Source organism: Micrasema longulum, unplaced genomic scaffold, assembly GCF_059751315.1.
Source record: "Micrasema longulum isolate JH-2025_06_02 unplaced genomic scaffold, ASM5975131v1 h1tg000812l, whole genome shotgun sequence".
NCBI lineage: Eukaryota > Metazoa > Arthropoda > Insecta > Trichoptera > Brachycentridae > Micrasema > Micrasema longulum.
In genome coordinates, this window is record NW_028278004.1 from 218,200 (window position 1) to 240,868 (window position 22,669).

Below are 22,669 nucleotides of genomic sequence, written 5' to 3' on the forward strand. Positions count from 1 at the left end.
TTTAGTATGTCGAATATATATATGGAGTCAGTATTAGTTCTACGTTTTTGTAGACTAGAAATATTTAACATTGACTCTATATTGGTATAAGAATAGTTACCTCTCTCTAGTCCAAGCATCCACGCTTCTTTTTGAAGCGAGCGATGTTGGACTGAATCAATGTGATTTATGCGATTCACATAGAATGGAGACTAGACCACGGAGGCATATTCTAGAAGAGGGCGAACATTTGAGCAATAAAGAGTTTTGATTGCTCGGACATAAGTAAAAAAAAAAACAAAAAAAACTACATTTGCCTCTCAAAGAACATAATTATACGCTTCGAATGGCATATTTAACTCCCGAAAACAACGTTTTTAGTAAATAAATTTAATTCATATATATATTATAATTTTTTATTCATTACTGAAGCAGTTAACATAAGCCATTTAAATTTTGTTGAATAAAAGACATACTTAAATTTTTGTAAAAATTTTATTTCATATATTAAAATAATTATAATATTTACAATTTTAATATTCTCTTAAATAAAAAAAATCAGACATTGTAAAAGTGTTCTTTTAACAATATTTCGAGTTTGTCCAAACGTCTGTAGACAAAAGCCTAGATCTCATCCTCTATATGACCTGCCGTTGGCTGGTTTAAGTGGCCGCTACACGTTTTAGAGAAATAAATGTTTACACAATAAGTCTAGGCATTCGCGCGGCTTATGACCTGTCGTTGGCTGTAAAAGGGCCACTTAAACCAGCCAATGACAGGTAGAAGCCCTGTAAATGCCCGACTTACACGTCACCTTGTCAAAAATGATATTAATATCTGTTTCAATAAATTTAGATCTGTCTGACCATTAACATTTGGACATGCTCAAATATATTTTATGTTCGGTTGTGTCAATTTTCAACAGTGACATGCATTCGACGCATGTTTAGGAAGAATAAAGTCTTTACATCAATAAATTACGATGAAGAAAGTTTAAAAAATTGGCAATAGAAATATTATTATTAGATGCAATGTGTACTTGCTACACATAACTGGGAAGGGAGAGTCAAAAACAAAACAAAAAATGTCACTTGTAAAATTTGCAAAATGGTCTATTGAACATACAAGAACTGGGGCAGCGATCTGTGATTGAAACTATGTTTACGATTTGACCTTATGATTGATAAGTTTGAATGTTTTACATAAATTCTTCGGTCCCCGCTCGCTTGTAAAATGCTCTAGAGAATGCGGCTGGACCCCCGTCGGTGCACCCCAGGTATCCTCTCTTGTGGAGAAGGAGTAGTCCTAATACTGTAGGAATTGTAACCATAACGCCTAGAAAAAATAACATACCGTTAACAATACTGAAGAAATTTCAACAATATAAATTGACTTATTAAAAAAAAAAATTGCTGCTGCAAACTGAGCTGAGAAGGAAAACATTTTTGAGAAAACATGGAAGTCTAGGCTTATGACCTGTCATCGGCTGATAAAATTCTCCATTCTGCCTATGTTTAAACATCCATGGTTCTTTCACTCTGCCATCTGTTGACTTTTGCCAAGTAAAAGAGCTGAGATTCATCTGGCTGATTTATTTTATTACCTTTTCGTTTTAACGTTTTCCCTCTAATGCGATAAATTTCAATCTCAAACTCCCTAGGGTGTGAAATCCAACCTTGTCTACAAACATTTAAAAACCCTCAGAATATTGTTGATTCGACTAGCTGGTAAAGAAGTATGAAAATTAAAAAGTATTTTCGATTTAGCCAGGTGAATCTCACCCACATCAATAAAGGTTTTAGCTCTTTTCCTTCACGAAAGTCAACAGACGGAAGAGTCAACTCTTGAATGGTGTGAAAAAACCATTTGCTAACGCTCACAGCGCGAGCAAACAGACTACCCTTAATGGAGCTCCGAGAGCGAATGAGAGCAACTAGCATTTTGCAGCAGTCGTGCAGGCTTGCCTGTGTCATGCGTGAATAGCATCGAGATTGAGACGTAAAGAGTGATTAAGACAATCGTATATTCGGTACTCTTTTACTTCATCACTGTGACATTACTCTATCTCTCTCTTTTTGTACTCAATAAGTATTTATTATTTAATAAATTATTTCATTCGATACGTAAATATATAATTAACAAAAATAACAATTTCATTATCTACTACATACACACTTAGGTAAGAGATTTCTCTGGATCATGTCTAGTCTGCCTAACTAGGTACAACCTGTTTTAAGGCAGACATTTTTATGCAAAATAAACAATAACATTACTATCTACTAGTTAATGTATTATTCAGTTATACAATACTAATTTATACCATTTATAATTTAAGAATGTTTTTGGCTAAATTTTCCGATTTTTCTCTACGTAAACCCAGTAACCAATTTTTTACGAATTTATTTAATTGTATCTGGTCCGGGAAAAATTTGCTTTCACAAACATTATTATTCTAAAAATATATATAATTGTCTTATATCTAAGATCTCAAATCTCTCAAATAACAAAGGAATACTGAAAATCCTAACACAGTATTTACTATATTTACAGAGATATAAAAGTTATTAGATGCAATGTGTACTGGCCACACATCATCGGAAAGAGAGAGTTAACAATGATAATTGGAATAATAATTTTTAGCACTGGCATAAATATTTATAACTCACCGATCAATGTCCCTATAAGAATAGCAGCATCTCTTTCTGGCCGATCTCCGTACTGGTCCACACACCGCATGTGTCTGTGGATGTCTTCCAAGTGAATCAGGGACTTCCCTCTCATCTCTATTGGTTCGTGACAGCTGAAAATATTATAATGAGAATCACAAAATATCAGCGGAGGGAGACAGCGACTCTTTGATCTTTAGAATTAAAATTAATATTTGTGAATCCCTTTGTAAAGCGCCCTTGAGGTATTGTATTACGAAAATGGCTCTAGAGATAATTATTTTTTTTTTGTTACATTTTAGACCGGACACCTGCATAAAATTAATAATCAATAAAAAAGGTCAACTCTTTCAAACTTTTCGACACCACTCTCAAATGGGCAATTATCATGGAATTTTTTTATTAGCTAATAAATTTATCTGAAAAATCACAAGCCGGTCGGTACTATTCTTATTAAAATCTGTTAAGAAATAAGGGAGATATAAAGGATTAAATTCTAGTCATTGAATGGTGCCAAAAACAAACGATTCATGACGTCATCAAGTTGACGTCTTCGGATGTTTTATGACATCATCGTTTTTTTTTTCATCAATGTCTATGGATTTTTTAGAGCATTGTAGATAGCTTCCTTTTTCTGTGTCGTTTGTCGTACATTTATGCGTCCTGTCACTTATCAAACATTACGAGTTGTGATTTATAATTTTCATGATAAATTGATAATTCAATTTATCATTATCATAATGAATTAATATTTAGAAGAGATTGAAAACCATAAAATAACAAAAGAAATTCGAGATATAAGATGTAATCCGTTTTCACTTTCATCTGTCAGTGCCTGGAACTGGAGTGTGGAGTGGGTAAGGGGGGCTTGAGACTTGAGATAATATGCATAGAAAACTCTCCTTATATTTCTATCTGTGGCCTGTGGCATTACCAACATTAAAATGAATGCATTACTCGTGAACTTCTGTGACAAAATTTATTACCAACTTACGAAACGATCGTTTTCGAAAGACCTTATTTTCGAAACGAAAATAATGAATGAAAATATTCATTATAAGGGTTTATATAAACACTGGGAGAATCTTTAAAAATCTTTTATTTGTAGAGTAGGTTGAATCCTAAATTCCTCCCGAGTGATGATGCCGCATTACGGAGAAAATAAGAAACCAGAAATTAGCAAATAAAAGCTAATACTGGAAGAAATAATACGAAAAATGGACCTTTTGAATACGTGTCACCATTATTTGCGTAGTTCTGCAATGTCAAATGGGCCTGCATTTGTCGCATTTTAGAGAAATAATATAATAGATATAAATAATAATATATTATTTAGAGTACTTTCTTACGTTCTCAATCTTAAAATCATACTTAATAGTAAGTACATACGTAACATATTTCATCATCATTCCCTTTCCGCACCTAATGGTGCATAGGGCACTGCATTGGTACACCAATCGCAGCGTATCTCGATCATTTTTGTTACATGAAGGTAAGATGATCAGTCTTACGCTTCGGGTACCAGTCCAGGTACTATGAAATATTCTAGTGTGAAAACACCCTTTTAAATAAATATTTCATGTCATCCATGTCGGGAATCGAACCTGAGACCTCTTGCATGACGGGCTTACGCGCTGACTATTACACCACGAGGCCGACAAACATATTTACAAACTTTATTGATTTGTGTCGTATTCAGAAACCAACCTCGAGTTGAGCAAAGCACATTCTACCGTCCTCATATTATCTGCATATGAGATTTAAATTTTTTATTTTAAATTTCATAAAAAGTACAAGTTTTTGTAAAATTCTAAACATAACTACTTTTACACATCTAGTGAATGTTATCACTGTAACTCTCCAAAAAAAGAGACTAACTCTTGTGCTTGGAGAGTGACTTACACTGTTTTAGTTGTTTATTTATAAGAGTTTATATAATTTTAATACGAGTACATGAAAAGAAAAAGAAAAACATAGGATATACAAAGAATAAACATAAAACGATAATACATTCATGCTAATTAAAATTTAATGTTGTTTTAACACGAGTTCAAAAATTTTTTTAGATTAACTTTAAATTTATTTATTGATATATTATTTTTAATAGTTTTTAGTTCATTAGGAAGATTATTATAATTTTTTACACCTTTGAAGACAAAGCTATTTTGACCATGACTTGTATGGAATTTAGGAATTTTGATATTATGTTGGTATCTGAGTGACTTATTCATTTCAAATTCTTTTATTTTTTCTTTTTTATATATTTGTATAATGTAATTTATTTTATTAGGAGTGTCTACTGTATGAATCTTAAATATTTTAAATAGACTTTCCGTATTAAATGTTAAGGGTTTCTTTAAAATTACTTTATTTATTTATTTATTTATTTATTTACGGACAAAGTCCATTATCCATTACTTTAGATTAGAATGTACTTTTGCGTGTTGAGTTTGTTAGTGTGGACAGCCTGGCGATGATAAACTCTGTGTGGCGTGGCCAGGTTGTCCATAGGGTCAACACATCTCGAAAAAAGGTTCTAACCGCACACCTCGTCCACTCCTCAGCACACCTTGTGTTTGACATCCCCGAAGACCGCGACGCTCAGCAATTGAACGAGATGATGGAAGAAAAACACCTCAATGAAAACTTACATTATGTCGGAGGTTAGGTTGGAGGTAGTCCTGCGCACGATCTCCGCCAGCGTATCCACCATCCACTGCGTACTGCAGTCACACAGATACGGGTTCTCTTGAATGTCCAGGGTCTTCAGCAGATCCCAGCGCCCGACCAGGGAGCTGTCGATCACCGACAAGTTGTTGTGGTCGATGTACAGCTGCAATACAAACATATGATAAAGGCGTTTGCATACATTTAATTTTTTTTGTAGATGTACATTTATGTACATGAGTATGAGTTTTAATTCCTTAAAGATTTGGATGTTTATTTACATTTGTGAATTTATAAAGAATATCTATGATGATCTCTTTAATACTAATTGTTTAGCCTGCTCTAGTTATTGTGATTTCAATTTTTAATTCAACAATGTTTGAGTATGTCCAAATGCTTGCAGACTGGCTGGATTTCCTCCCTAGGGAGTTATTCATATTTAAATTTATTTCAACAGAGATGGGAATATGGAAGTCTAGGCATTTGCAGGGCTTATGACCTGTCATTGGCTGGTTTAAGTGGCCACTTTACACACTGTGTAACATTCACCATTCTGCCCATGTTTGAGCATCCACATTTCCTCAACTTTTCCATCGGTTGACTTTTGTGAAGTAAAAGAGCAAACATGGGCAGAATGGTGAATGTTACACAGTGTGTAAAGTGGCCACTTAAACCAGCCAATAACAGAGAAAAGAGAGGGAAAACACTTTTGAGAAGAGAATATGGGAGTCTAGGCATTTACAGGGCTTATGACCTGTCATTGGCTGGTTTGAGTGTTGCAACAAATTTAAATATGAACAACTCTCTAGGGAGAAAATCCAGCCAGTCTGCAAGCATTTGGACATACTCAAAACATTGTTGAATTAACTACCTGGTAAAAGAAGAAGTATAAAAATGGGAAGATTGTTTTCAGGTGTTGCTTAGTAGGTGAATTGGTTCAGCCGGATGAATCTCACTTGTTTCAGCTCTTTTACTTCACAAAAGTTAACAGATGGAAAAGTTGAGGAAATGTGGATGTTCAAACATAGGCAGAATGGTGAATGTTACACAGTGTGTAAAATGGCCACTTAAACCAGCCAATGACAGGTCATAAGCCCTGTAAATGCCTAGACTTCTATATTACCTTCTCTAAAGTGTTCTTCATCTCTGTTGTAATATGTTAAAAATTCGGAATGCCATTTCTCTCTGCAATGAAGAGAAAGAGCATCTCTATAAGTGGGAGCAAATTATTACTCAGAAGTTTCGCTCATACTAAAAATCAGTTAAAACAAGTTACTAATACAGTTCCCAGCACTACATATGACAAAAACGAATAGAAATGTGCCTAATGCCGGCTGCGACACAGTACAAATTACTAGTACATAAACATAATTATTCTTTCCTACAAAACTAGAAATGTGCCTACTGCTGACTGTGACACGGTACAAATTACTAGTACATAAACACATACATTTCTCTATAAAACACACAGTTTTCCCTGAAGATGGCTCCTGCAATGGTAGCCGAAACGTTGGATCAAATCCAACATACACGGTATCACCCAAGAAAGATACATAATATTGATAACAGTGACCGTGAAAACCTTCGCACCTATTTAAACAAGTTACTCTTTTAAAAAATTTGAATTTCTCTCTACGGCTTTCGTTGCCTCCATCGTGATTTTTTTACATAAATTTAATAACATCAATTGAATGTTTAAACGGGAACCTCTGTAATCGGCGGCCAGTCTATCCCCTCTCCCTCGGAATCCTTCCTCTGGAAGGCCTCGGGGTCGATGAAGGAGAGCGCCGGGTTGTAGTTGATGTGCAGCGTTGCGAGCTTCTCCAGGCCCGCCATGGCGCGGCCCTTGACGGACGCCAGCTTGGGCATGTGGCTGAGGTGGAGCACCTCCAGACTGGCCATTCGAGGGAACGGTCTGGAACATAATGAGATTCATTTAGCTTTCATCAAGACTTTGTTCGATGTCGAATCGAACGTACTCACGTAGGTGGGCAACGCTCATGAGAGAATTTAGAATATTTGAACAATGTACTCCCATCTTTTTATTTGAAATTGAAGCAACAACGAAACCCGGACGCAATAAAGAATAGTGATATGAATAAAAACAAAGTAAAATTGGTTTCAAAAATCTTATTCTTATATTCTAAGTTTAGTGTGTAAAAAAAAAAAAATTATAAAAAAATGGGGAAACCAAACAATTTAAAACAGTGTTTTAAAAAGTGTTGGTTTATTATTTTTTATATATTTCGTTATCAAAAAAGACTTGATTTACTTGTATTTAAATTTTTTTAAACTTTTATTTTATTGATATTTTTAAGATTTTTTAAAAAATATTTTATGTAAACATTATTATATTGTGTTACAAAAATGTTTAAAGAGAGAAATCCCTGCAAAAAAACTGCTTTTGCAGTTTGGCGGGAATTAAAAAAATTGTTTAGAATTTAAAAAAAAAAAAAAAAAAAAAAAAACAAAAAAAAAAACAAATTCCCAATCAGCATAAGTGCTGGTATGAGGGGATAATATATATAATAACACAATAGTTTAGCTAAAAAGTCGATAAAATAACATCACATATCACTTTTAATTTTAAATAGTTGATAAAACGTAATTTAACCTTTTTTTAGATTGTTTCATTTTGACATTTAAGATTTATTTACATTTTATTAGTTTTTTCATGCAAACATGAAACTCTGTTTCCGAAAATTTATATAAAAACGCAAAAACAGGCCTATTATAGTGTGTTTAAGACAATTATTCACCAAAAATAAGACATTTATACTTTTTCTCAAACAACATCAAATGAATTATTTTTTTATTCGATCAATTTACATTGATTAATTTGTCCCATCTCTAATGTTTTTGCAAAATGATGTAACCTTGTAAGAATGTCGTTAATAATTAGGTTTATTTTAGTTTTTTTTTAGTTTTAAAGCTGAATTTATATAATTATGTTGAATTTATATTATATGTCAAGCATTGTATTAAATATATATGTTTAAGAACCAAAATTTATTTACAAGTATTTCAAATAGATCAAGTCAAAGAAGGAATTGTGTGTTAGAAATACCACATTGTAAAACGAGGCTCGCACAGAGACATGCATATTTTATAGGCCCAAAAATTTTTTATTCTTTTTTTACTGATAATATTTCATTGATTCCAAACTTTCAAAATTTTCCTTCTTTTAAAAACATGCACTCTCCTGGATTCAAACTAAAGATATGAACTCTTTTTTTCTATGATTTATTTTGTTGCCCTTTAATAATAAGGAATATTTTTGTGTTTTTTTTTTTTAATTTTTATTTCCTTTTTTAATTACTATAAAAAATTTAAAAAAACATTATCTTTTACAGAATATTTTATTTTATCTTTCTTGTGTTATACAAAAATATTATAACTGTCCATTATTTACTATAGGAGCAAAAATTCATTTACATTTTCTTGTGTACCCACGAACAGGCCATGCCTTTGTGGAATTTTTTTGTTTACTATTTTTCTATTAATATGTATTTCATTGATATGTAATTATGCTTTATTTTTTTAATACTCTGTTTTATTATTATGTTTATTGTAAAAAACAAAAAAAAAATTAATGAAAATAAAATTAACCTGCCAGATATGAATGATTTTTCGTGTGTCAATATAAATCACTCCTTAGACGTCACTACAAAGTTATGTCGTCACTTTTGCTGACAATTGTCAGTCTAATCAAGCTATATTTTAAGTACTATCGTAAAATCACTCAAAAGATGGTATGTACATACATGGAAAGTATAGAGATGTAATGAAGATGTGAAGATATTTGGTCAACTCGATAGATTCTTCAAAAGCAGGGTTGGTTAGAAAGAACGAAAATTCATTCTTACTTGCTATTAGTATTTTTCTCAATGTATTTAATTGGATTCTTCGAAAGGGAAAGATATTTGAGAGTGACGGCATCCTCCAGAGCTGACGGAACAACAGTAAAAGCGTTCCCCGACAGGTCCAGCCATTCCAGCTTCCTCGGAGAGTGGAGAGAAGTTTCCGGAAGGTCCTTTAGTTGACAGTTACTGAGGTCCAGTATCTGAAATGAGACATTATTATTAGAAGAAAACTTAGAAGAGACTGAGAAATTTGCGAAAAACTTTGGAAAAAGAATTGTGAGATTTCCAATATATTATCCAATATATTCCAACTCAATGGAGAATGCTAAGTTTGCAGCGTCAAGTAGTATCATTGAAATCTGTTTTTGCAAGATTTAGAGACGGTTTTGAATTACGCTATTATTTAGGTAGGTAGGTTTTTATGTATAGTTTATTTTGGCATCAATGACTAATTTTTCCTTTTTGGTGGAGATTTTTTAATTTTTTTTTATTTAACTTTTTGTACATAATGTTATTTGTATATTGGCGGGCTTATTGCCAAATGGCAATTTCTTCCAACCAACCAATAAAATAATAAACAATATTTTGAGTTTGTCCAAATTTTTGCAGACAAGGACTGGATTCAAATCCCTAGGGAGCTATTTATATTAACATATTACAACAGAGATGAAGAACATTTAAGAGAAGGTTAAGGAGAAGAAGAAAAATGCATACCATTTTACGAGATCTCTCACAGATTCACCCAGGAGAATAGTTGGTAAGCTGAAATTACTAACACTCGAATGGTGTTCGTTGGTTAATTTTTACAATTCAAACACAATATCATAATTGATGAGTGAAATGAATTCACCAATCAGCAGACCTCACTGAAGAGAATTTGTGACCTTTTAAAAATCATAGCGCTGATAATACGATACATAAATATGGTTTTAACATAGTTTGATAATCTATCAATTTTTTTTATAAAAGAACCACTGAACTTCCTCATTTAGAGTATCTATTTATTTGTTTATTTTACAGAAACAAACAGTTGATAATGATATAATAACATTAAAAAAATATGGTTTAAAGACAGACCAGCGAAGTTTCTAAATAAAATCATCCATATTAAATTGTGGTACAACAAAAGGGTGTGTTTATGTGTATTTGTATGAGAGTAAGTGTAGTGATGTGTTTGTGTGTATTTGTGTAGGAGTAAGTGTCCAGGTGTGTGTAAGTGTGAGCATCATTAAATAGCAAGTGGGATCGTATCGCAGCCAAAAAAAATGAGTCCTAATTTATTTTTAAATAAGTAAAGGGGCGTGTTAAAAATATCTATAGATGAAAAAAAAGCATTATAGTTAGAGCAAGAACAATAGAGGAAAGAGTGTTGTGCATAGTTAGTGCTACAGACTGGCAGATGGAGTAAATACTTATTTCTTGTCGCGCGAAAGGGGGCATTCAGATTAATTTTGGAGAGTAGGTTAAAAGAGTCTACTTTATTATTTCATAACTCATATAAATAGCATAATTAAGATATAGTGCGTCTATTTTCAAGGGTAAAATATCCATATTGTTTGGCAGATTTGCTGTAAGTGCGAAGCGTTTTATTGTTTTTTATAATCTAGATTATTACCTAGGTATTTAAAATTTTTCCGTTGAACACTTTCAATCCTTTCTATGTTTATTATGTATTGTGGGCTCCACACAACGGATGCAAACTCCAAGTTACTGTGTACAAAAGTAATGTATAAAGTTTTCAAAGTGCTTGGTTTTCTAAAGGGTTTGGAAATTCTTGAAATGAAGCCCAGCATTTAGTAAGCTTTTTTAATAATAGAATTTATGTGAGACCAAAAAGAGAAAAGTAGAAATTGAGAAAATATACAGCACTGATTATGTCAAATAAATTAAAATTGTTGCAAATAATTTTATATTACGTACCTTCAATTGACCCAGGCTGGAGATGGCCACTACAGTGACATGGTCTAGCACTGTGAGTGGGTTTCCATCGAGTCGCAGTTCTTCCAACAGCGGCATGTGCTCAAACACGTCTTGGTGCAAGGAGTGAAGGGAGTTGTAGGATAACTTAAGCACGCGCATGGCCCTCAAGGGCAGGTACTCCTCGGGCATATACAGACCCTAAGAATATGAAAAATCAATGAAAGAGGAATACATTTATTATCACGACGTAAGATTCAATATGTCCATGTATTTATAATTTTCTCAAACTGAACGGTCTGGGTAGGTAGGAAGAAATTGCTTTAAGGCAATATGCCCGCCCTTATATGTATATTTATTGCGTATGTATATAAAGTGTCAAATAAATAAATGTATTTATACAAAACAGAGGTAAGGATAGATAATTCAAAATTATATGAAAGTAAATTAAACAAAGTTATTTTTATCTTAAGGATCATTATCAAAAAAAATTCGGGTCAACTAATGAGTTTATATAATGCTATTTTAATGAGTTTAAGTATTTTATTTAGACCCTAAAAACTATTTAATTTTTTATATATTAAATTTAGGAAAATGTTTGACCACAAAGTTAATGCTTTAAATATTAAAATAATTCAATTTAAAAAGTGTCTATATTTTTTATTTAAATATTTGTATCAAAAATGTATTGTCTCCAGAGTGGTTTTTCAGCAGTTCTTTAAGAGTTAAAACTTACCTCGAAAACATCCGGATTCAAAGCGTCCGCGCTGATGTTATTGTGGCTTAGGTCCAATCGGACCATACTCTGCAGCATCCTGAAGCTCCCTTTCTGTATTGCGGCGATAGCTCCATGTGACAAATCCAGGGCAGTTATCGGAAGCTCGGCAAAAGGAGTTATTTCAGTGAACTTGTTAAGGCTCATGTCCAAGTGGGTTGGCTTTATGCTCACCAAACCTGCAATTTTCATTTCAAATATTCATTCACAGACAATTGTTTTGTTAACATTGATTGTGACACAGGTCCCAACTCCATGGGAAAAAGTTTTGTGTTCAGTTGAGACGAATAACTTAGTACAAGCCTCAAGCCAACACCGATATATCCAATCATCGGAATCGCTCCACCACACATTCGAAGAAGGATTTCACATTGAAATTTCATACTCGCATAGGGACTGTCTGTGACAGTGCGCGCAAAATGTTGGGATTTGTTCTTCGAACAGCTAAGGTGTTCTTGAATACTCGTGTTCTAAGGCTTCTTTATAACTCATTGATGCGAAGCAGACTTGAGTGTGGATCTCTGATAGTACTCTCTTATACTGGAGATGGTTCAGAAGAAATTTCTGAGGTATCTTTACTTAAGGAAATGCGGATGCTATCCGTGGTTGTACCCGTCTGACTCCATACTGGAAATGCTTGGCTACAATAGTTTAGAGAAAAGAAGAAATGCATGCTTGCTTATGTATTTTTTCCGATTAATCCGTGGTATTGCGATCAACATAGGTGTAATGGAGAGTATTTGTCTTTATGTTCCTAATGACTACCTTAGACATAGACAGCTTAAGCTGTTTTATCTTCCTGCTGCCGATGGTAATGCCAGTAGGAAGAGCAATATCTTTACTCAACCGTATCTCTTCGAATATCGACATCTTTCATATTAGTGAAAAAAAGTTTAGAGAGGATAGCATTCTTTCTCTATAATTGCTGGATATTTTTATTTTACCATCTTGGTATATTTGAATTTTTGCATTAATTTTTTCGTGTTATGTATGCATTGAAATATTTTGTAATGTACATAAATGTCTATAAAATAAATAAATTGTAATTGAAATCTAGAATTATTTCGCTATACTGCTTGTTTTCTCATTCATACCTGTCCAATCTGCAATCGTGAAGAATTTGTCAATGCCTTTATCCTGACAGTTGACGATGGATTTGTTACAATCACAAGTCTTGCATATAACGTCAGTCGGAACTACGGGAGGAGCCGTTGTGTTTCCGCTGGGCGCAGCCACTGAAAGATTTCATTCATCAATAATTAGATTTTTCTGTTGTTATTTACAAGGTCTAGTTACGAAACTTTACATTTATTTTATTTATTCATATTTTTTCCATTATAAACTATGATTAATAATAAAAATAATGTGGCCTCACTGGGATTACCCGTGCCGAGGACACTTAACAGTTTACTTTTTTAAAAATATTTTTACATTTGCAAATAAACAAAGAAGACTAACTTAATAAACAGAAATAATTAACAAAATGTTCAGACAGTTTCAAACACTACGTATTTATGTTTATAATTAATTATTATAATATTTATATTACAAAATGCACAATGAAAGAACAAAAACATAACAAAAGCAATACATTTGTGGAGCAGGCTAAGGCCATTAAGGCTGTAGTCTGATATAAAAAAAAATCATACAATTTTGCCATTTTAAAATGTTGTTTTTACAAAATCGTGCCATTTAAAAAAATAAACATCGGAAAAAAACAGTGATTTTCTAAGTTCTTCTATTTTTCAAAATATAATTAATAACTTTTTGACAGGCAAATTACGCCTCTTGTAATTTAGACTAAACTTTGGTTCATTGTTCTACTCGTATAATCTTCATAATTCCCTTTCCGCACCTAATGGTGCATAGGGCACTGCATTGGTACACCAATCGCAGCGTATCTTGATCATTTTTGTTACATGAAGGTAAAATGATCATTCTTACGCTTCAGGTACCAGTCAGGGGACTATGAAATATTCTAGTGTGAAACCACCCTTTTAAATGAATATTTCACATGAACCATGTCAGGAATCAAACCCGAAACCTCTTTGCGTGGCAGGAAAACGCGTTGACCATTACACCACGAGGCCGACTGGTATAAAGACTTAAGACTCGTATAAAGACTGAGAATTGAACAGGAAGGTTTTTAAAAAAAATAAAAGCATTTTAATTTTTCTAAAAATCTGTGTTATATTATGCCTTAAATAATAGTTTAAAAAAAAAAAAATGTTATCTCATCGAACCAGAAGCCTTCCGTGTGTTAGTCAAGTATCTTAGCCATTACACCACGGAGGTTGCTATGTGATCAGCCTTACGCTCTAGGTGCCAGTCCAGGAACATGCATTTCGTCATCAATATTTCATGTCAACCCTCCCAGGAATTGAACCCGGGTCCTCCGAATATGGTAGGCAAACGCACCAACCACTACACTATGAGGCTGAATTATCCACTCGATTTCCTTATTCAAAATTTTTAGCTGAAAGTAACCATCGAGTTGAAAGGACTCGTCTAGGATTCAGGTTCTATTTCATACACAGAACTGTATTTTTAATCCGTCCAGACACGATATAAAAAAAACTTACCTGTTTTTGCTGGTGATTTTTCAGCAGTTTGTCCAAAGGCAAGTCCCAAGAAAATGCAGAAAATTATTGCCAATTTATTTTTATCCATTTTTTAAGCTCTGTAAAATCCTGAAAAATAAAAGAATTGTTAAAATCTATGTCCCAATAATTTACTCACAACCTTTTTTACGCTAAAAATAATCTTCCTCCTTTTTTTTATTTTCCACGTCTGCTTCTAGGTGGAGCATGCAGACATCACCGACGCCTCGAGGAGACTCTATTGCCAGCCAGCACTCGCCTCCTCCCACGTCAATTCCGCGTCCCTTAGTTCCGTCGAATAAAGCTGAAAGATCGTCATTGACTGCCTTCCAGGTTGGTGGAAGCCAAGAGGCAACTCGAGTTTAGGTTCTCCTGAGGCATGCGCGGCACTTGTCCAAACCAAGTCCACCACCGTATCCTCAAAACGCTCATTATCGGAGGCTGCTGCATCCATTCTCGGTTCGATGTTCATCATGAAATCGAACCACTGAATGTCTAATAGTCTCCTCAAGCACTTACTCTCAGAAGTTTAGTTTTGGTAAGGCGTTAAAATTCACACCCATATATTGGCATTTTACGAGAGTTAATTAATCGGTGTTTCATTTTGACTGAGTTTAGACTTAGGTTCCAAACAGCACGCATCATGTTTTGGCTTTGTCATGCGTAGCTCTATGCCGTTCACCATGGCAAAGACACTCAAAATCCTTTACTGCACATTGGTGCGAAGCAACTTTGAATATGCATCACAAATATGGAATCCTATGCACAATGTGCAGATATCACGCATTGAAAATATTCAAAAGAAATTCGTTTAGTACATGTGTTTCCGGTTGAAACTCGAGTTTAAATCCGATCAATATATTCAAATATGTAAAAAACATCACTTATTGAAATAGCTGATATAATTTATCTACTAAAAATTGCCTCTGGTTCAATTGACTGTCCTGAACTACTATGCAAACTCTCTATTAATGTTCCTTCCAAAGTTCCAAGGAATAACCATCTTCTTCATATACCTCTTGTTTCAACTAATTATAGGCAAAATTTCATATTCACGGCAAACTTTTAATAGTTTTAATGTACTAACAAAATCATTAAACATAGATTTATTTGCGAACAATCATAATGACGTGCGGCGTTTGCTTTCCAAATAATTTGTAGTGTTTTTTCTTTTCTTTTTGATTTACATTAGATTACTGTTCATTTTATGTTCGAGAATATTTTTTAACTTACTGTGATGCTACTTGTGAAGACCTGTAATTGGCTTATTTGTAATTTGCTTTGTTTTATATGTAATATAAATATAGCTGTTGGTTATCCAAATAAAGAAAAAATAGACATAAAAAATTGCTCCAGTAATTCCTACGCTGGTTGTAAACTCTCGAAAATCACTCATTAACAAACCGCTAAAAAGTGGTTGATCACACTTTTCATATTTTACACTTTAATTTCATGATAATGAATTATTAGTTAAGACAGATCGGATATGGTATTTAGGGAGGCTGGAATGGAATATTGAAATGTGGAATTTAATTTACCAAACACCACCCATGCGAGACCTATCCTTCTTTCTGCTTCGCTGGTTTAGTATCCCTGGCGACACTGATTTTGTAACACCATCCTAAAATACAGTGTGGAAACCATGCCCTGACCAAGCATTATTCTTATAAGTTGCAAAGTTCTCATATGGAACAAATTATGCTCGAAATAATATTATGAGACAGAAAGGATTGGGAATGGATTGATTGATTGAAGTACAAATGGGCAGGTCATATCGCTGGAATGTCTGATGATAGGAGGGCAAGGTAAGTTCCTTAGTGGAGACCAAAGAATACAAGGCTCCAAAGACACCCATCATGAGATGGTCAGATAGGGTTGCCAGCTCTCGTTGTGTGATTTAGTGGATTTGATACGATAAAATAAAGGACCAAGGATGAAAAAAAAGGCCATTTTGGCTTTTTCAATTTACTTTCTTTTATGGTTTCAGTAGCAACATTAATAACAATAAATATCAATTTTAATACGCAACAAATAGCAATTGTTAATTAGGTCAACAAAAAGTACTAACTTAGTTTTTCAATATTTCGAATTGAATCGAATCGAATCGCCATTCAAGGTGTGCCAGCACATTTTGATACCACTCTAAAAATATAGCAGTGTATTTTTCAGCTCGAGTAGTAGACAAAAAAGGCATCTTCAATTCGTTGGTATATCTTTCGTTTCAAACTATCCATAATTCTGTATACATCGCACATAAGAACATTTGTGCCTTCAAGTTGACGCACAGCTTCTTCCAAAATATCCGACGTGTAATATTTTTTATTTTTAACCGCAGCGCCGACACATTTCAAACATAATATTATTACAACATATTACAACAGAGATGAAGAACATTTAAGAGAAGGTAATATAGAAGTCTAGGCATCTACAGGACTTATGACCTGTCAATGGCTGGTTTAAGTGGCCACTTTACACACTGTGTAACATTCACCATTCTGCCCATATTTGAACATCTATATTCCTTCCATTCTTTCAACTGTTGATGTTTGTGAAGTTAATGAGCTAAAACCTTTATTTATGCGGGTGAGATTCATCTAATTGAATTATTTCACCTGCATACTAGGCAACGCCTGAAAATGTTATTTTTTCAATTTCTATACGTCTTCATGGACCAGGTGGATTTATCAACAATACCTTGAGTTTGTCCAAATTTTTGTAGACAAGGAATGGATGGTAGTATAGAAGAAGGTAATATAGATTATTTGGCGTCTGTATGCTGTCATTTTTCCAAAGTAAAAGAAGAAGTACTGTCCTTTATTCTCGATTTCAAAATAAGGGACCAGATCCATTTTTGAGTCTGAAAAAAAGGACGTCCTTTAAAATAAAGGACGTCTGGTAACCCTATGGTCAGATGATATTCGAAGGTTTACTGGTTTTGGTTTTCAGACAGTGGTTGAGGACGGCACAAAACCAGGAGGAGTGAAGGAGACGGGGGAAGTGTTGTGGACTAACATGGGCCGATTATGATGATGATGAATGAATATTTAAAAAAAAAGCATTTAATGATTGGACATTGCAATATTTTGAGAATTCAGGAAATAAATTTATCAAACTGAATATTAATCATTTATGAGTAAACCCCTGATAAATAGATTATTTGGACTTCCAATGTACTTCCATTACAGCAGTGCTTTCTAAACTAAGAGGCGCGGACTATTGCAATGGGAGACGCATAGTACATATATTAATATTACTATATTTTATTTTTACATTAACGTAAGCTGTACTTTTTTTTCTGCTCTTTTGGGCTATAACTGTTTTTCTATTTCTTCAATATAACAAACAAACCTTCACGCCGTTTCTCCGTAGGGGTAGGCAGAGAGGATAGAACACCATAACACTCTATCTTGGCATACAGACCTCGCTTCCTCTACATTCATACATCTTCCCATGCACGCACGCCGATTATTCCTACTTTTGACATGTCCATCTTCAAGTATTTGATGGACTTGATCGTGCCATGTCTTTCTCGGCCTTCCTCGTTTTCTGCATCCATCAACATTCGCATCGTGGATCCTTTTAGCTGTTCTTTCGCTGTCCATTCGCTCTACATGTTCAAACCAACGCAGCACCCCTTGATTCTGTCAATAATGCATGTCTCAGCCTTACACACTTCACGGATCTCGACATTTGTGCACCTATCATACATCGTTTTACCACACATTCGCCTGAGGGATCGCATTTCGACAGCATTCAACCTACTTTCATCATCATTTTTCCAATTCCATACTTCGCTCCCATACATTAGAGTTGGCACTAGAACTCCGTTGTGAACTGCTAGTTTAGCCTCCTGCGATAAACATTTGTTTGCCAAAGTAGATTTGATTGCACCGTTCACCCTGTTCCCGGCGCTCACCCTCCTTTCGATATCTTTCTCAGCCTTAACCATATTTGCCGCAGTAAATCGGTTTCTTAGAACAGGCATTTGCCCATATAGCAACCGATTGCAACATTAGGCATACTAATATTTCTGGCTTGCCGACCCTTCATATACTGAGTCTACTCCTAGTACAAGCAGAATTTGCCAGTGTTTTTTTGTGCCATTTTGTAAAAATGCATGTATAAATTAATAAATAAATAGTTTCTTCTTCGGCCTTGTTCTCTCCACTGCTGGATAAAGACCTTTTCCAAACGTTACAACTCCTATCTGTCCCCAAAACTTTTTTCATCTATGCTCGACCAGCTTGAAGGCAATGTCGTCGCCCCTTCTTTTTTGTGGCCTTCCAACACCTCTTTCGTTTGCTCGTGGCCTCCACTTTATTATTCTGGGTGTCGACAGTGTCATCATTTTGTCTTGTCATTGTAATTATTCTGTACAATTCCATGATAACTACGACTCCGGTTCGGCGCCTAATTTCTTCATTTCTTATTCTGTCTCTTAGACAGACACCGAGCATCAAAATTTTTTTTTCATTTATTTAACTTTTTGTACATAATATAAAATGTAAGTTTCGCCAACTTTATTGCCAAATGGTAATTTCTCAAAAAAATTGACTTAAATTACACTGCAGATGTAAAATGCAGAACAGATTCATTTTTCATATATTGTGTTTGGAAAACGTAAAAAATATAAATAATTATTTATATTTTTAACATTTTTTGTTGTAGTATAATTCACATAATTAATCACTCTGATGGCAAGTCGGCCCTGTGGTGTAATGGTCAGCGTGTTTGCCTACCATGGTCTCGACTTTGATTCCCGAAATGGGTGATATGAAATATTTATTTTAAAGGGTGTTTTTACACTAGGATGTTTCATAGTCTCTGGACTGGTACCTGAAGCGTAAGACTGATTATCTTACCTTTATGTAACAAAAATTATCAAGATACGCTGCAATTGGTGTACCGATACAGTGCCCTATGCATAATTTGGTATGGAAAGGGAATGATGATGGCATTGAGTGTAGATATTGGAACGAATTACGCAGAAATATAAACTTGATGCATCAAATATCTCTGTTTGGATTTGTAATATCATTTTACAATTATTTTACAGTTGCCTTAAGGCAGTTCAAAAGTATTTGCTTAACATATTATTTCTTATTTATTTCATAAAATGCGGCTGGTAAGAGAATGTGTCTATTTAATATATATCAAAAGGCATAGTAATTTACAGTTTGGAAACTGCTGCATTTCAGCGCTAAATTATTTATAATATCGGTGAATAATTTATGTTTATCTATGATTAATCCATCTTTAGATATAAACTGAGGTGTGTTCTCCAAGAAACGTTACAAATGTGTATAAAAAATAAAAAATTTACCGGCGATTATACTAGATAAGAATTATAAAACGAGTTTAAATATTATCTATTAATTTGGATCCATTTTTAGACAGATATTTTATTGTTTTATTTATTTATTTTATTTTATTTGGGAAATCAACAGTTCTACATACATATTTTTAGTAAACAAACAGATATAGTGTAAAAACTCAGAACTAATAACAGATTTCCACATAGTATACAAAGTTAGTAAAGAAAATATATTACATATCAAATAAATACACACAATTTATACATATAAAAATGTTATTTTCATGTACTCAATAATCAAAGATTTTTTAAATATTTATTTTAATAACATTAAGTTACTGTAAATTGGGCGGGATAAGGACAAAAATGCCTGAAGAGAGGATAAGGAGGGGAGGGGAGATGTACATATTTATTATTATAATGTCTACTAAGTTACATAATACATTTTTAGTGTAAATTTTAAATCTGACAGAGTGATGTTTGTGTACTCTATAGTTTTAAATTTTTTATTGTACATTGAAAAAGTCAATATAAGATTGATTGATTATTATCATTATCATCATCATATATATATATATATATAACACTGATTTAAAATATAGTTTATAATTTTTTTTTGCAATTTAATTTATGTATGTTATCCTAAAAATATTAATAATTAAAATAAAATAAACTATTTTAAGACGTCACTCCCCATTATGTACACAAGAATTGTTTATTTCTTTTACTTTTTATTTTTTATTTTCTTTTATTTAGGAAACATACAGTACAGTTACAAAGTTTAATATTTTACACAGTTAGACTTAACTCTAATGGACCAGTGAAGTTTCCATATTATAAAGCAATTATATGTAAGGTTAATTATGAAAGTATAAAAAAGAGAAGGAAAAAAAAAAGAAAGTTGTTTAAAAATTAAAATTTAAGTAAAAAAATATATTTTAAAGTTTGTAGTTTGTAGTGAGTATTTACAAATGGAAATAATATTAAAAATGAAGAAAATTTGTAAGAGTAATTAAAAGTTAAGAATTGAAATAAAGAATGAATTTACGTAATGGGAAACGTATTTAATTTAATGTAAAAAATTGTATTTAGTTGTAATATTGTATTTCTATTTGTTATCTGAATTAATTTAAAAAAAATAAAAAATTAAGAAATTAAAGTTATTTTTTTTTTAATATAAAAAATAAATAAATATGTATACTGCGTGCATTTGATAGTTCAGTTTCATAGTTCAGTTTCATCAAATGTAAAAATATTTAGCTCCTAGTGACTTTTTCCTGTTTCCAAACTTGAAAAAATGGCTCGCAGGAAAAAGATTCAGCTCAAACGAAGAAGTAGTACCTACTTAGGTAGCTTCATTTTCAATCCGCCCTCGTATATGTACCGCATGTAATGTAGATGTTTGTGTATGTTTTATATGTATATATGTATATGTGTATATATGTATATATTATATGTATATATTTTATGTATTGGTTGATTTTGGAGAACTAGTGATGTCATTTTTTTTATATGGGAGTTGCATTATTTTTTACCTTGCTTATAATATACGAGTGCATAGCACAACATTCAGCAACAATCCCAAATAATCGACTCCATGAAGAAATTTTCTGTACAAATGCAACGTGCAGTTAAAAATGTCTACATCAACACTGAGTCCATTATAATTTCTACAGGTATGTCTAATTAATGAATTCGTGGTATAGTTGTTTTTACAAGTTGGTATATGAAAAGGAGAATTTAATCTGGTGTAGCGAAGAGGACAACGGAAACCAATATATTTTAAACCATATTATTTAGAATTTTGAAAAGAAAAATCAAATCACATGTAAGACGCCTTTTTTGGAGTGATTCTTTATTAAAATTAATCAAAGGTGCGCCGTAATCATTTTCAATGTTACCAAAACAATAAACATATATTAAACTACCCATTTCTAAATTACTGCAGTAAACACTTCTTAAATTCATATATATTATTTTCGCTCTTTGTAATTTTAGACATCATCGTACATTTTCATTCCATTGTTGCATTAAACAGTTTTGGGATTCTGTTTGATTTTGATTTGTCACCCTGTTCTCGACACTCCCTCCTTTTAACATATTTTTCTGTATTTTCATCCCTATTATATATACTTTCCAGATACACAAATTCTTTTCACAATTAGTCATACTTTAATCCCTTTTTAATAAGAGGTAAACATATAAAATCATAAATGAATGAATAATTATCACATTTACCTGCAAAAATGTTAATACACCAATCAATATTTGAACAAGTCACTATTTGATACTTAATTTACCCTTCTCACATCTCGCTGTAACTTTAGTAAAGCAATTTGTACATTACAAACATAATTTGTAACGCATTAATTTACATCAAAAACACTTCAAAATGTACCAGATGTTTTTAAATACGATGCAAATATCACAGACGTGTATTTTACAGGTGGAAAAACACTTATGAATGTTTTATAGAAGAAATTTGTGTTAGATTATAGTTGATAACCGTGTTAAAGTGTTGGTGATTTGACTGATTATGTGTACCTAGAAGTGTGTGTGAAAAATTCAGCCAATGTAAAACAATGTTATGCACAAACACACATTAAGACTTTGTATACGTTTTTGAAGGGTCTAGAAAAAGAATAAGCAATATCCAATTGCGAAAAGTCACAGAGATTCGAGATCTTGGAGTTATATTTGACAAAAAACTTGGATTCAAAAGACACATCACGCACATTACTTCTAAAAGTATAAAAACTTTGGGTTTCATTCTTAGAACCATAAAGGATTTTGAATCAGTAAAAATAATGAAACTCTTGTATATATCCTTGGTTAGAAGCCAATTAGAGTACAACTCTACTATATGGTCCTCTTTTTACAAAATTCAC

The 22,669-nt window shown here is 32.9% G+C and overlaps 1 protein-coding gene across 1 annotated transcript; it reads right to left on the bottom strand.

Annotated features, from left to right (window-relative positions):
• Window positions 1-525: 525 nt before the first annotated feature.
• LOC148278889 (tsukushi-like) lies at window positions 526-22,309 on the bottom strand. The gene is made up of 10 exons (XM_088230736.1): window positions 22,020-22,309; window positions 14,450-14,557; window positions 12,962-13,102; window positions 11,829-12,046; window positions 11,096-11,293; window positions 9,179-9,375; window positions 7,020-7,227; window positions 5,297-5,478; window positions 2,646-2,779; window positions 526-1,314 (listed from the first exon to the last, which is right to left on the bottom strand). Exons 2-10 carry the CDS (start codon window positions 14,535-14,537, stop codon window positions 1,178-1,180), a joined length of 1,503 nt encoding a protein of 500 aa, XP_088086862.1. The 5' UTR covers window positions 14,538-14,557; window positions 22,020-22,309; the 3' UTR covers window positions 526-1,177.
• Between the last annotated feature and the right edge of the window lie 360 nt (window positions 22,310-22,669).